The sequence below is a fragment of the Equus przewalskii genome, chromosome X (assembly GCF_037783145.1).
Source record: "Equus przewalskii isolate Varuska chromosome X, EquPr2, whole genome shotgun sequence".
In the NCBI taxonomy this organism is placed as follows: Eukaryota; Metazoa; Chordata; class Mammalia; order Perissodactyla; family Equidae; genus Equus; species Equus przewalskii.
Genome location: NC_091863.1, coordinates 57,820,124 through 57,836,573, shown reverse-complemented (window position 1 = coordinate 57,836,573; position 16,450 = coordinate 57,820,124). Strand labels below are relative to the sequence as shown.

Sequence of the window (16,450 nt, the reverse complement as noted above, 5' to 3'; positions counted from 1 at the left end):
TATGATTTCACTCATGTGGAAGGTAAACTAACACGCGGACAAAGAGAACAGCTTAGTGGTTACCAGAGCAGAAAGGGCTTAGGGGGTGAGCAAAAGGGATGAAGGGGCACATTCTTATGGTGACTGACAAATGAGAATGTACAAGTGAAATTTCACAATGTTATAAACTCTTATGACCTTAATTAAAAAAAGTGAAAGTACATTCACAGTTTTCCCTTTGAGTACAATTGCATTTTATTTTTTAATCATTAGATGATTATTGTCACTAGAATAAAATTTCGTAGAAATGAACTTATTTAGAGATTTTGCTGAAATGAAGGCAAAAAAATTTATGAAATAAACATAAAAGAATTAAAAAAAAATAATAACCCCAAATGTCAGTAGTGTTCAAGGTTAGGAACCCTGGGTTAGGTTTATACTTAAGGATTTCTTTTTTGGGGAGGAGTGTTGTAAGTTTTTTATTATTTTGGTTTCCAATTGTTCATTGCTAGTATATTTGTGCATTATAATAATCATTCATTTATGTTGATCATTATGTGTTTATAGTTGTACTGATAATTATTGATGTATTTGGAGTTTGGTCTACCATTTTATTATTTGTTTTGTAATTTCTTGTTTATTTTGTTACTCTCTTTCACCTTTCCTGCCATCTTTTGTGTTATTTGAACAGGTTTTACAATCTTGTTTTAATTTATCTGTTGTGCCTTTTAGTCTATCTCTTTGTATAATTTTTTAGTAGCTGCTCTAGGAATTACAGCATTCATATTCAACTTTTCAAAGTCTACTTAGAATCATTATTTAATGACTTCACGTGGAATGTAAAAGCTTTACTATTCTATAAATCCTTTTACCTTCCCTCTTTATGTTTACAAGTCGTCTTATGTATTACATCTATATACATTGAAAACCCCATAAGTCAATGATTTAATTTTTGCTTTTAACCATCAAATATATTTTAAAGTACTTAAGAGAATAGGCTACTATATTTGTACAACTATTTACCATTTCTGTTGCTTTTCCTGATGTTCAAGGTTTCCTTCTGCTTCTATTTCCCATGTGTCTGAAGAATTTCCAATAGCAATTCTTCTATAGCAGGTCTGCTGGTGACTACTTCTTAGTTTTCCTTAATCTGAGAATGTCTTGATATCCCCTTCATTCCTAAAGACTAATTTTGCTGGTTATAGGATTTTAGGTTGAAAGTTCTTTTCTTTCACCGCTTGAAAAATATTGTGCCACTTCCTGCTGGCCTCCCTGGAAATCTGCTGTCTTTAAATTGTTTTTCCCTTATACATGATATATTTTTTCTACCTAGCTGCTTTTAAGATTTTTTCTTTATCTTTAGTTTTCAGAAGTTCAATTATGATATGTCTTGATATAAATTTCTTTGAGTGTATTGCTATTTGGGGTTGCTCACCTTCTTGAATCTGTAGGTTTATGTCTTTTGCGATATTTGGGGAATTTTTAGCCAATATTTCTTTGAATATTTTTTGTAGCCTCATACTTTTTCTCCTATTCTTCTGGGACACTGAAGAAGAATGATAGATCTTTAGTTTATAGTCCCATAGGTCCCTGAATCTTGTTCACATTTTTTTTAGTCTGTTTTCTCTCTGTTGTTCATATTCAGTAATTTCTGTTGTCCTGTCTTCAAGTTTACTGATTCTTTCCTTTGTCCTCTCCATTCTGCCGTGGAGCCCATCCATTTAGTACTTTTTTACTTCAGTTATTATATTTTTCACTTACAGATTTTTCATTTGGTTCTTTTTTATGTCCTCTGTTTATTTGCTGAAACATCCTATTTTTTTGTTGTCAAGCATGTTCATAAATTCTCCTTGAAGCACTTTAATGATGGCTACTCTGAAATCTTTGTTAGATAGTTCTAACATTTGTGTCTGTTGATTGTATTTTCTTCTTGGAGTTGATGTCTTAGTAGTTCTTGGTATGATGAGTGATTTTTTATTGAGACCTGGACGTATTTATTGAGACTCTGAATCTTGTGTAAATCTTCTGTTTAGCAGACCTCCTGCTCCACTGGGGATGGACTGTCTCATTACTGCAGGAGAGAATGAAAGTCCAGGTTCTCACCTTGCCCTCCATTGACTCTTAGGGGAAGGGATTCTTCATGACTCCTAGGTGGGATAGGAGTTCAGACTCCTCAGTAGGATGAAAGACAAGCTATAGACTGGGAGAAAATATTTGTAAATCACATATCCAGCAAAGGCCTATATCTAGAATATATATAAAGAACTCTTTAAACTCAAAAGCAAAAGAACAATCCAGTTATAAAATGTGCAGAAAACATGAACAGATATTTCACCAAAGAGGATATATGAATGACAAATAAGCACATGACAAGATGGTCAACATCATTGCTGTTAGGGAAACATAAAATAAAACCACAATGAGGTATCACTATTCACCTGTTAAAATAGTTTCAAAATAAAAAAATAGTGATGATTCCAAATGTTGGTGAGGATACGGAGGAACTGGATCACTCACACTTCACCGGTGGGAATTTAAAATGGTACAGCCACTCTGAAAGAGTATGGCAGTTTCATAAAAAGTTCAGCGTAGACTTACCATACAACTTAGCAGTTGCATTCTTGGGCATTTATCCCAGAGGAGTGAATACTTATGACCACCTGTATGAAAATGTTCATAACATTTTTGTTTGTAATAGCCCAAAACTAGAATATCTAAGTTGTCCTTCAGGGGCGAATGATTGAATAAATTCTGGTACATCCGTGGAATAGTACCCAGCAGTAAAAGAAGATGAGCTATTGGTACATGCATCATCCTTGATGAACCTCAAGGGCATTATGCTGAGTGAAAAAAAGACCATCTCAAAAGGTTACATACTGTATGATTCCATATATAATATTCTCAAAATGGTGAAATTATGGAGATCAAGAACAGATTAGTGGTTGCTAGAAGACAGGGACTGAGGTGGGGCAAGGTGAGATGAGAGTAAATATAAAGAGGTACCACAAGGGAGTTCTTTTGTGGTGATGGGATAGTTCTGTGTCTTGATTGTCGTGATGGTTGCATGGATCCAAACATGGGATAAAAATGTGTAGAACCATATAGACTACACACACACATCTTTAAACAAATACACGTTTTAAAATGGTGAAAACTGAATGAGTTCTGTAGTTTAGTTAATAGTAATGTGCCAATGTACATCTTTGGTTTTGACATTGAACTATGGCTCTATACGATGTCATCATTAAGAGATGCTGGGTGAAGGGTTATGAGTCTCTTACTACTTTTGCAACTTCCTGTGAATCTGTAATTATTTCAAAATAAAAAGCTTTTTAAAATTTCACTTTTTTCTGAGATGGTTTAAGTCTAGTTCTGCTGAAGGCAGAGTTATTAGGGAAAACCAGTATTTGTACCCACCATCCCCAAAATATCACAAGGCCAATGGAACCCACACATTTGTACTAATAAAAACATCTACATATAATATAATCCTTTCCATTTCTTTGGTGTTTTTTTTTCCTTTCCTTTTTAAAATTACTTTTATGGGAAAACTGACAGTAATCAACAGTTATTGTTAGAAGTAGTGCTGTAATCTTAGCATTGTGCTAACTGCCCTTTTTCTGCCGATAAAAACACAAGACAGATGACATTCATATTCTTTATGCACTTACAAGGAATACTCCCAAATTTTACCAAACCCAAACACATTTCAAGAAAGTGAAATTGCACAACTTTCTTGATGATACGTTAGTTTTCAGTCACCGCTCACTCTGGCTGCAGCAAAGATATAATGGGCTGTGAGTTGTGAGAATTGTGTGCTAGCTGTAACTTACTTCTTCTCCTACTCAGGAAAGTGTATTGGAATGCAAGTGAGGGGATATGGCCTCCTTATATGGAAAACCGGAATGTGCTCAAATTTATTTAAATTACTTGTGCCATACTTTACAACTATAGCTGGTTTAAACAGTGCATTTGAGAGCATCCCTTTTGGAGTTCAAAAGTAGTAAAATAATATGGTCCCTGCCTTATAAGGTGCTGATATGGTATACTAGAAAAAATTCCAAATTTCAAGTCAGACGGATTTTAATCCTGACTCTGCTGCTTACCAGACAAGTCATTAAACCCCATGGAACCCGAGTTTCCTCAGTTATAGAGATAAAATCCATTTCATAGAATTGTTATTTCATTCAGCTCTCACCTTTGTAAAAGGTACATAGCACCATACCCAACTCATATAGCTGTTCACAAAATGTTTGTTTTGCCACAAAAAGTCTCCACTGAGGTTGAGAAAGCAGCATATCCATGCACATGTACCTACAGACAAAGTGAATGATAAATATATAATAAAAATGACAAATACTGAGGTATAAACTGTAAAAAAAGGAGGAGTTGGAAAATGGAAAGTTCCAAATAGGCTGCAGGTTTCAGAGAAGGCATTGGGATGGAAATGGGTTTGAAAGTGGGTTTTGAAGAATGGAGAGATGGAGAGGTGAATTGAGTGGGGAGATGATTTCAAACAGAAGCAAGAGCCTGAGGTTATATGGTTACATGGGAATCAGAATTGAGAAATTTATACTGCTTGAAACCTGCTATTCTATTTGATTATATTTTGGACGTTAGAAATCTTAAAGTTTTAAGCAATTTATCCTATAGTATTACATTCTTTAAAGTGTCCCAGCATCTGCTGTGTATTTTGATGATACTGCTGAATATTAGAGCACTGGCTTATTTGCAAAGGCACTTTGTATACCTGACTTTGAAATCTTGATTGTTAAGATTTACATACCTCCTGTCAGTTGTAGCTTAACTTAGGCTTGTTGACAATAAATTCTTTACGTTTAACAGAGATGAATGACAAAATAATGGAACATTAACAAGAGCTGGGATTTCAGTGTTTTTATTAAAACTTATTGAATTGTTTTCATGTGTTATTAATATATATGAATTTAATTTCTTCAAAGAAAACTTTGGCAGTCTAACCAACTTCTTGTTCCTAAATGATAGTTGGTGTTTTTGATACTATAGCTTTGGAGAAAATGTGAAATGTGAGTGATTGAATATTTGCCTTGAATATATGAAAGCATGATATCCCTAATTTTCATATTTTTTGGTGTAGTATGGAGATATGGGTTGGTTTTTGAAAGCTTAGTTTGGCAATCGGTGGGTTTGGTTTTGTATGATTTTGCAGCAAAGGAATCTTTCTGTGGGGCAAATAAATCTATCAGTGTTTTTTACCCCCAATGGTGCATCAGCCACAGATACTCATAATTTATCTGCTTTTGAGATCCTTTTTGCTATATAATTTAAGTTTTACCATTATTTCAATGAACAAATAATTTTACATGTATTTATTGAATCCCTACTATACACAAACCATTGTACTTAACATGGGTGGGACAAAAAGAGGAATGTGATACAAGCCCTCAAGGATCTAGTAGGAAAGAAAAGTATATACACAAATAACTACAATATAAGGCAGTTTTCCTTAGGTGTCATGAGCTCTGTAGGATTTCAGATAACGGGGAAAGCATTTTTGAGTGGATGATCAAGGATGATTTCATGGAGGCAGGAGCATTTGACTAGTGCATATAGCTTATAAATGAATATTAACATGGCAGTCAGTGTGAGGTAGGAATCCTGAAATGACAGCTCTCCCAATGCCAAAGATTTTTATCTTATAAACTGGGAAAATCATTCCAATGCTATTAAATGGTTAATATCTAAACATTCGCATAAATACTAATGTAAGGTAAATATTTGTACTTTTTTATAAATAAATATATTGCGTATGGTGGGTAATTGCTGTTGTTATGTTTTTTAGGCCATGAATATTGTGGTTCCCTTCATGTTTAAATATGCTGTAGACAGCCTCAACCAGATGTCGGGAAACATGCTGAACCTGAGTGATGCACCAAATACAGTTGCAACCATGGCAACGGCAGTTCTGATTGGCTGTATGTGTGATTCTTTAATCTCTCTACAGGTGTTGACTTTCTTCAAGAGGGTTTCATCATATTTGAGCAGATGACCTTTTCACCACAAACACAACTTAGCATTTTGGATGTTTGTCGTTTTATGTGAGATTTTTCTTTTTGATATGTGGTTTTAAAAAATTCTTTATATGATATACTTTCCAAAAATTCTTTGATAATAGTCTCATTTTCCAAGTCCTAGAAAACAATAACATGAAATAAAACATTAAATTCATGACAACCACTTTTTTTTTTTTTGAGGAAGATTAGCCCTAAGCTAACTACTGCCAATCCTCCTCTTTTTGCTGAGGAATACTGGCCCTGAGCTAACATCCATGCATGCCCATCTTCCTCTACTTTATATGTGGGATGCCTACCACAGCATGGCTTTTTGCCAAGCGGTGCCATGTCTGCATCCGGGATCCGAACCGGCAAACCCCGGGCCGCTGAGAAGCGGAACGTGCGAACTTAACCGCTGCGCCACTGGGCTGGCCCATGACAACCACTTCTAATAGTTAGGCTCCTTATAAAATACCTTTTCAGTAAGGTTAGTTATTTTCTTGGTCTTGTTGTTAGCTGTTAAATAGGAAATAGCTAAATAATGATATACATGCATTAATACTTTATTAAATTATATTCAATAGCCATGAAACAAATCTACAATTGGTAGAGAACAGAATATGATGTTTGTGTCCCCATGCATTAGAAAGGACACTTTATGAAACTAAGGAGACTTGAGTCGGGGTATGCTTTAGTCAAGGAATTTGATTTTTCAAGATCTCAATTTTATTATTTGGGGGAATTTAATTAGATCGAAAAACCTCTACAGGTACTGTACATTTATCCACAATAAGGCCATATGGACTGCTGTTTATTAAAAGTATCGAGTAGGAAAAAATCTTTCAACATTTGGAACCTATGGGGGAAAATAACACTGAAAGGGATCCATGGTAGAAAGATTGGTCGTCACTAGGCTAGATGCTTTCTAGGTTTCTTTTAGTGTAAGTATTCTGGGTTATGTTCATTCATTATACAAACATTTTCTGAGCCCTCACCATTTTTACACTCCTATGATTCTAATGTTTTTACACCCTATGTTTTCTTTCGAATGTATTGTTAGATGGTGTGTCAAGAGCCGGAGCTGCCTTTTTTAATGAAGTTCGAAATGCAGTATTTGGCAAGGTTGCCCAAAATTCAATCCGAAGAATAGCAAAAAATGTCTTTCTGCATCTTCATAACCTGGATCTGGCTTTCCACCTGAGCAGACAGACAGGAGCTTTATCAAAAGCTATTGACAGAGGGACGAGGGGTATTAGTTTTGTCCTGAGTGCTTTAGTATTTAATCTTCTTCCCATCATGTTTGAGGTGACTCTTGTCAGTGGTGTTTTGGTAAGTAAAACATTTTTCATAACAAGCTTTTATCTTACGTTCTCATTAGCTGCTACGTAGTATTTCAAGCTGTTGTGCTATTGCATGTCCATGGTTTGAGAGCAAAAATTCCATGGTGCCAGAAGGATTATGCCATTCTTTTAATTATTTTACCACAAGCTTCAAGGGACCGTCCAAAGTCTTTCTCATGTTATTGTAAAGAGCTATTCAGTTCTACACATAGATCAGCCATTTAGTTTGCATTTTTTTTGTTAGAGATTTTAGTGTATGACTTTGGACTGGTGTGTTCAGATTATCTAGATTTCTATTCACCATTCATAACATTTTAGGCAATTTCATATTTTATAATTAAAAGTGTATATATATTTTTTATTCCTCTTAAGGCTTATTGCACTATTTTTATTATCAACATTTAACAGTGTTATCAGTGTGGCAAGTGCAGTTTGGCTTTTTTCCCTTGTTACTTAAAGTAGATTTTCTAAGGTATTTGATTTCTCACCCAGTTATTTGTTTATACAACTTCCATCAACATGTTTCTTATTAAAATATTTTGACTGAGATTTGCTGTTGTATATTATAAACTATTGGCAAGAACAATGACTGTTTCTCATTTCTTCTTTTGCCTTCTCCAGTATTACAGATGTGGTGCCCAGTTTGCATTGGTGACCCTTGGGACACTTGGTGCGTACACAGCATTCACAGTTGCTGTCACACGGTGGAGGTAGGTATTCCCCAGAGGCCAGTCAAGGTTCAGAGATTAGTTATGCTTTTATAGCAAACATTTCATGCCTATGCAAATCTTTATCTTACAGAACTAGATTTAGAATAGAAATGAACAAAGCGGATAATGATGCAGGTAATGCTGCCATAGACTCGCTGCTGAATTATGAAACTGTGAAGGTAATATGTTTGTTAATTATACTTTCCTCTGCCTTTCACACTGCACTAAGATTTGTTCTGCCATTTAATTTAATAGGTGCTGTAAATTAGAGCTTCAGATTGTGATAGGATCTCTAGGTGTGATGGAATAATAGTACTTTATTTTTCTTTCATTTAGAAATTGCCTTTTCTTTCCACCTCAGGTTTTGTGTGGCAGCATCAGAATTTTACCTTCTAAATTAATTTATAAATGATAAGAGTACAGTTAGTATCTTGATTCAGAAGGTGAACACTAAGCTAATTAAAATGGCATGTAAGTTCTTAATTCTCCCTCAGAGTGCCTAGCATAGTGTTTTTCATTAATTCTTTTATTTGTTCGTTTTTTTCATTTAACAAATATTACTGAATGCCTCCTGTGTGCAAAGCACTATGCTAAGTCCTGTGGTAGGGGAGGGTGGTAAAAAAAATGACTAATATTTAATCCTTGCCTTCCCAGAGTTGGCTAATCTACTGGGAGAGTTAAAGTAAGTATGCAGATGACTATACAAGAAGGCATAATGTGGTGGGGGCAATGAGAACTGTCACTTCAGAGTCTCAGGGGATCAGAGGATGGCTTTGTGAAGGAAGTGGCATTGATGGGTTTCTCAGATCTAGGTTTAAACTAACTAGGCATTAAGTAAATGTTTGTGGGATGAATTTTATGAGCTTTTCAAATACAGTCCATTATAGAAAAATGCAGGAGTACCATAATCGAATATATTGAAAGTCAGTTTTTAAAATGGAGTATGCAGTACAAAATTGTATCCCTACTTGAAGTCTGATGAAAAGGATACTAATCACTGAAGAGAACAAATTCCAATTATACTTGTATGTAGTTACTGTTTTTGTTTATTTTGTAGTATTTTAATAATGAAAACTATGAAGCACAAAGATATGATGGATTTTTGAAGACATATGAGACTGCCTCATTGAAAAGTACCTCTACTCTGGCTATGCTGAACTTTGGTCAAAGTGCTATTTTCAGTGTTGGTTTAACAGCTATAATGGTGCTTGCCAGTCAGGGAATTGTGGCAGGTAATGGATCTGCGGTTTTCACATTTATAGATGTTTTTATTTAACCTTTAAATAAAGATTAATGAAAGGAATATGTATATTAGTCTTAATTATAAAGCATATTCAATAAGGTGCTTTAACATCCTTGGAGTACTTTCTTTTTTATATCAGAATGTGTTTTCTTGATTGTATGATAATGTTTTTTTACTTCCTTTTATTTAACACTGCAAGTTTAGCACTAGCTCTCTCATTGATTGGGATTACTGTTTATACATTTTTATGGGGCTACAACTTGATTCTTTTAGGAGTAACTTTTTTTTAGCATCTCATATTTCTAATTTTTCTTGTAGACCTTGTAAACAGTATACTTAATTTAGTGTTTAGTCCAAAGGACTAAAATACAAGCAATCTTTTTTTAGAATTAGTAGTAATCTTTTAATCTTTCTATTAGTTTTTCATTTGCAAAACATTTCAAAAGTAAACAATGTTTGTGCCTCTTTTCTGTAACCTGTCTGCTCAGTTAAGATTCATTCATTCACTGTGACCTTAATACATGGTTTATCATTCCTAATCATGATATGCATTTGCTTCTATTTTTTGATATATACTCTTTTTTAAAATTTCTATTTTACATTACAAAGAAACTTGCTAGTGTCTTAGGAAGAAAGGAGAGATTTTTAGCCTTCCATTTCTATTCTCACTTAAACCATTCTTTTCTTTTTGTATATAATGTATAGTGTATGGGTGAGCTTTTCCTATACCACTTAGCATATATCAAGTTCCCTGTATTCCTAAATCATGGATTAAAATGCTTTGAAATTTGACTAGCCCTAAGAGTTGCTGATTATATTTATTTTGAACTGTATTCCAGAGTAATAGACTATAAACTTCTCTATCTTAAACTGGAAAAGTTCATAACATCTAAAATATCCCTTTTTTTTTTTTTTCTTCTGACAACTGCGTATTAAGGTACCCTTACCGTTGGAGATCTAGTAATGGTGAATGGACTGCTCTTTCAGCTTTCATTACCCCTTAACTTTCTGGGAACTGTATATAGAGAAACTAGACAAGCACTCATAGATATGAACACCTTGTTTTCTCTGCTCAAGGTAGACACACGAATTAAAGTAAGTAATCTATTTAGTACCTTTTTAGAAGCATGTGAGCATCATCCCATTAATAGGATTATTCTAGGGGATTTTTCTTTTTAATGAGGAAGATTGGCCCTAAGCTAACATCTGTTGCCAATCCTCCTCTTTTGCTTGAGGAAGATTGTCCCTGAGCTAAAATTAGTGCCAATCTTCCTCTACTTTGTATGTGGGATGCTGCGGCAGCATGGCTTGATGAGCAGTGTGTAGGTCTGCGCCTGGGATCCAGACTCACAAACCCTGGGCCATCAAAGCAGAGCACGTAAACTTAACCACTATGCCACCTGGCTGGCCCCTCTAGGGGAATATTTTTACATGACTATGTTAGCAAACCAATTTTTTTTTTGCAGGAGTTGCAACTGTCATGTGTATTAAGAGGTTGTTATAGCTTTTACTTCTATGTTTAGACCCTTAAAATGTTAGCAAAGAATATTATAGCCAGAAGCTAAATTTTGCTAACTTGAGTTATTTGTACTTGCGCTTGATTTACTTTTGCTAATTATGATATCAAACGTGTGATTCCCTCTCCTCACATCCTTGACCTCCTTACTCCCCTGCCCACCATCCCTCTACCCCTCAAAAAAATTTCGCAGAAATCAAAGCATTCAGGATTTTTTACCTTAGTAATTTGAAGTGAAAAAATAAAGCCTTAAAAGCATTCTTGAAAGTGGTCTAACTCCACTTATAAACTTCCTCCTTTCCCATTATTTTCCTTTTTCTCTCTGTGAATTAGAAAATTGTCTGCATAGCTGTACTCTAGGCGGTATGTGACATGGCTTTTTTTTTTTTCCTCTTCTCTACTAGGACAAAGCGATGGTGTCTCCCCTTCGGATCACACCACAGACAGCTACGGTGGCCTTTGATAATGTGCATTTTGAATACATTGAAGGGCAGAAAGTCCTTAATGGAATATCTTTTGAAGTCCCTGCAGGAAAGAAAGTAGCCATTGTAGGAGGTAGTGGGTCAGGGTGCGTAATTTAGTTATTTATAAAATTCTGCATCATCGCTTGATGATTCCCAATGTTATATTTTTTTTCTTTACCATAATGATTACTGTGGTTTGAAACAGTTCCCTAATGCCAGTAGGAGCTAAATAACCTTTCCTTGTCTCCAATTTCAGGAAAAGTACAATAGTGAGGCTGTTGTTTCGGTTCTATGAGCCTCAAAAGGGTAACATTTACCTTGCTGGTCAAAATATACAAGATGTGAGTCTGGAAAGCCTTCGGAGGGCAGTGGGAGTGGTACCTCAGGTATTTAAACCTATTTGGGGGAAAATTTATTGGGTTGCTGGATTTTTTTACTAGAATAACTTGACTCTAAGGAATCAATATATGCTAATTAAGTAGGAAGTGTTAGGCCCTACAGGGCAAATTCTATTACCAAAAAGACTTACAAAAAACATGAATGGAAAATATGCATGATGGAAAGATTTTTTAAACCTTAGACAGATAGCATAATATAGGGAAAAGAGCCCAGATTAGATTCAAACAGAACTGAATTCTTACCCCAGCTCTAACCCTTAAAAGTTCTGTGGTCTTGGTCCTCAGTTTCCTCATCTGTAAAATAAGGATACCATTTCTTTTATGGGATAGAATTATTATGGATTAGAGAGAATATGTGTAAAGCACCAGTTACAATGTCCATCACGCAACTGTTGAGTAAATGAAAGTTATTATTGCAATTTTGAATAGTTTTTGACATAGTAAAATTACAAAGCAGTTTGACTGCTGACTTCAAGTTTGTATGCCCTGTTCACCACTAATCGCTCAGTACCAAGCACAGTGCCTGACCCATAGTAAGCATTTAACAGGTATTTGCTGAATGACTTTAGGGGGAAAAATGAATTCCAATAAGATCTGAGAAGACAAGAAGATAGCCTTATAGGATGTGAGTTTTTCTTATGCTGAAAGCCAATAGAGACACCTGAGAATTAATTACAGCCTAGAATCAGAATCAAATCCCTAAGAAGACTGTAAGAAAAGAATCAGACAGGGATATGAAGCTTGTAAAAGGTCCCCAAGTGATCTGACACATGCCACTCTGTCCTGTCCTCCCTTTCACTGAGAATCCCAGATGTTAGTGTACGCGAGTCACCTAGGGAGATTATTGAAATTCCAACTCTCTTTTACACCCCTTAGTTCTGGTTTAGGAGGGCAGTATGGAGCCCAGAAACCTCCATTTTTAAATGTGCCTCCTAGGGGATTCTGATATAGATGATTCGTAGATTATATGTTGAGAAAAACTGACCTAAACTGTATATCAAGTGAACTGAATTCTGAGCTGTGCCTGCTTAGGGCTCAGTGTCCTCATCCTTGTAACTAGATTCCTGCCATTCTCTTGGGCTATGTAACAATTACCATTGTCCTTTTGAAAAATAAAATATTTTATTTACTAAGGGAAAATATGCATGGGCAATAAACTAAAGAAAAGGTACTCATCCTCATTGGAGGTCTGAGCAATATAAATTAAATCAACAGTGGGGTACCATTTTTCGCCTGTCAGATTGGCAAGGATTTTAAAATTCATAATATCCAGTTTGGGCAAAACTGTAAAATGGACAGTCTGTTGTTTTGACGGTGGAAGTGTACAGCTTCCCTGACGAGTAAATTGGCGCTCTGTATCAAGAGCCTGAAAAATATTCATACCCTTTATTCCAATAATTTTGCCTTTAGGAAGTTTTAGTAAGGAAATAAACAGATTTTTTACATGCAAAGATGTTCGTTAAAGCATTATTTATAAGAGCAGAATTTGGGAACAATATAAATATCCAACAATAAATAGATGGTTAAATTATCATCATAGGATCAGATGCCATACAGCCATTTATAAATATTATATTTGTAAAGAATATTGAGTGTCATTGAAAAATACTCAGATACAAAGTTTTTGAAAAAGAAGATACCAAACAAAATGTAATATCCCAATATTAGAGTGTTAAATGAATATATGTAAGTAGAGAAAAAAGATAGGAGAAAATACACCAAAATGTTAATAATAGGTTATTCCTAGATGGTGGGAGTATGAATTACTTACTTAATTTTTATTTTGCCTTTTTTTGTATTTTTGAAGTTTCCAGTTAGCATTTGTTTGTTAACTTTTTTCTGAATATAAAATATGTAAAAAATAAGTTTTTTCTCTTTATAGAACTTTAAGCTCATTGGGTTTAAGTACCATCCCAATCCAAGAAAATTTTATATTAATAATAGGTATATAAATGATTGTTATTTGAAATAATATCTGAAACTATAGGGCTGATTGTGATATTGAAGAAGATCTTAATTGAGTATCCTGGTTAGTGTTAACTAATGGAGTCATTTTTCTTTCATCTTACTGTTACCTTTCAGCCATTTGGAGACTAAAAGAAAAGTGGGAGATGGATACTCACTTTAAGTAAATTAGCGTTAGTGTGCCATGTCAGAGTGAATTGAAATATCAAGTGAATGCTTGCAGTGAACTTTCTCCAAAAAAGAAATCTATGATGCATAAATTCTTTAAGTCCAATTTAAAAGCTCCTGAGAAACATGAAAACATTTTCAACCTTATTATTAATTAAGGCAATGCTAATTTAAACAGAAAGCACAGTTTACCCCTAAAAGTAGCAATAAGTAAACCTTATTAATATCTAGGGTTGCTGAGGATGGGGACCTGGCACCCACATACACTACTGATTGGCATGTATACTGTTGCAGTGTTTTTGAGAGACAGTGGGCAATACTATCAAAGGATAAACATATGCTTACCTTTTAACTCATCAGTCCACTTCTAGGAATCCTTCATAGAAGTATACAGGTGCACAAAATCATATATACAATGAATAGAAGTATACAGGTGCACAAAATCATATATACAATGATATTTTATTCCAGCATTGATTGTAGTAGCAAAAATTTGGAAACTACATTAATGTACATCAGTAGAGGAATGGATAAATAAATTATGATATATCCTTAGTATCATGCAACTGTTAAAAAATAAGGCAGGCTTCTCTTACTGACGTGAACAATCTCCAGAATATGTTAAGTGAAAAAAGCAATTTGCAAAATAATGTACATGGTATGGCCCCACTTGTGTTGAAAAAGAAAATGTATGTTTAGGCATATAAATGTATCAAAAAAAAGTCTAAAATGATACATAAATTGTTCATGGTGATTAGCTCTGGAAGGGGAAATGGGATTTCAAGGCTGAGGGGGGTGATAAAGGGAGCTATCGTGTTTTACTCTTTATGCCTTTATGTCTTTCCTCTTGTTGGAATTTTTTCTAATGAACATATATATATGTATAAATAAATCTACTCCAGGATGCTGTCCTCTTCCATAATACCATTTACTACAACCTCTTATATGGAAATATCAATGCTTCACCTGAGGAGGTGTATACAGTGGCAAAATTAGCTGGACTCCATGATGCAATTCTTCGAATGCCACATGGATATGATACCCAAGTAGGAGAACGAGGACTCAAGCTTTCAGGTAATCAAAGATTTTAGACCTGCCCCCAACTTGGATACTCCCTTCAAACTTTACTTTGTCAAAGCCATTTTCTAGAAAATGTAACGATGCAGTACAAACATAGTCCTCATCCAGTCACTTTAGACAAGGTCTCCAGTCTCCTATCCATCACTGTAAACAGTTCAACATACTAGAAGTAACTGTTCTCAAGTGACACTTCTTTTTTTCACTTTCAGCTGCAAATACTGTAAGTGCTTGATAGAAGTTACTGATATATGCTTAGATCGTTGTTAACTTATTATCCACAATCCTAATATTAAAGGAAAGCCAATATCATTATTCACCTGAGAAAGTAGTAAGGGTAGGGAGAAGAAATTTCATAGTAAATAGTGTATCTCGTAATTTCCTAGACCATTATGGGATGTTTTCAATACTTTAGACCTCCTTATACTTGATATACTTAACTGCTATATTTTCCTTACAGCCAATTTTATTTTTATGTCATTGTTGATTCAGTGGTCAAGTAAAGTTTGGGGCTTGTACGTTTCTATTTAAGTGTTTAATTATGAGATTGCTGGGTTTAATAATGAATTATCCTAAAATGACTGAGTTTTTTGGAGGATTCATAAAAATGTTTCTTTGCCCCAAATTATTTGAATTCCAAAAGTATAACGATATCTAATGCCTGAAAGTATTAATGTAACTCATATAAACATACTACATCCTTTACATTTATTCTTCATTATAGTTTAGTTTGGGGAGGAAATGTGCTCTTGATGGAGGTAAGGCAAAAAGAGAATGAAGAATACTCTGCATGAATTTTAATGGTTCCCCATTCCTCTTCATTACAAACTGGCTTCATTTATCCCTAACATTGATTAGGCACATACTGTGTATGAGCTAATATGCTAAATGATTTGAGATTTAAAAAGATGAAGCATAAATGGCCTGCTCTCAAAGAATTTGCAGTCTCTTAGAAAGTTTTGATCTAGGTTTAGAAAATGTTAAGCAAAGATTATTTTCAAGTTAAGTTGGTTTGTAGGAGTTATTTGGTCATTACCTGGTAGTATAAGGATGCCTACATCATTCCAGTCTGCCTTTATGCTTTACTATTGCTCTTAATAGGAGTAGTTTCCAAATAACTAGCTCACCCCCAGATTATTTGTCCATTTGGATAATTCTAGAGATCCCCAGTTTGTCACATAATATAGACTAGCCCCCTCAACACATGACCTTGCCTCAGATGGCTATACTGCATTCCAGTTTCCATTTTTTTCCTCTCTCTATGCCTTTGAGGGTAGGAATGGCTAAAGAAATTTTATTCTTACCCAATACTCATCGCCTTACAACCAGACCTCTCAAAACGAGCAGTTATTATTTAACATCTATGCTACTAATTATGATAAAGAACAAACAAGTGTTTCTTCTCCAAGTTCCAAAATTCTATCAAATAGAATTAAAACTGGGTTGGTTTCCACTTGAAATTTGGGAGGCATGTCAAAACTAGTCCTCTGAGTATCTACTTCTTTGAGGAGCTTTCTGCTGCTGAATTGCTGGGTAGGTGAGCAGATAGTTCTGGCTT

At 34.7% G+C, this 16,450-nt stretch overlaps 1 protein-coding gene across 1 annotated transcript in view; it reads left to right on the top strand.

Annotated features, from left to right (window-relative positions):
- ABCB7 (ATP binding cassette subfamily B member 7) overlaps positions 1–16,450 on the top strand; it is a 113,579-nt gene that overhangs the window by 85,097 nt on the left and 12,032 nt on the right. The window contains exons 5-13 of the mRNA XM_070605776.1: positions 5,801–5,933; positions 7,072–7,340; positions 7,973–8,061; positions 8,153–8,240; positions 9,119–9,293; positions 10,242–10,399; positions 11,225–11,388; positions 11,541–11,670; positions 14,718–14,889. Coding sequence (XP_070461877.1) covers positions 5,801–5,933; positions 7,072–7,340; positions 7,973–8,061; positions 8,153–8,240; positions 9,119–9,293; positions 10,242–10,399; positions 11,225–11,388; positions 11,541–11,670; positions 14,718–14,889 — 1,378 coding nt within the window. The remainder of the gene's footprint in view (positions 1–5,800; positions 5,934–7,071; positions 7,341–7,972; positions 8,062–8,152; positions 8,241–9,118; positions 9,294–10,241; positions 10,400–11,224; positions 11,389–11,540; positions 11,671–14,717; positions 14,890–16,450) is intronic.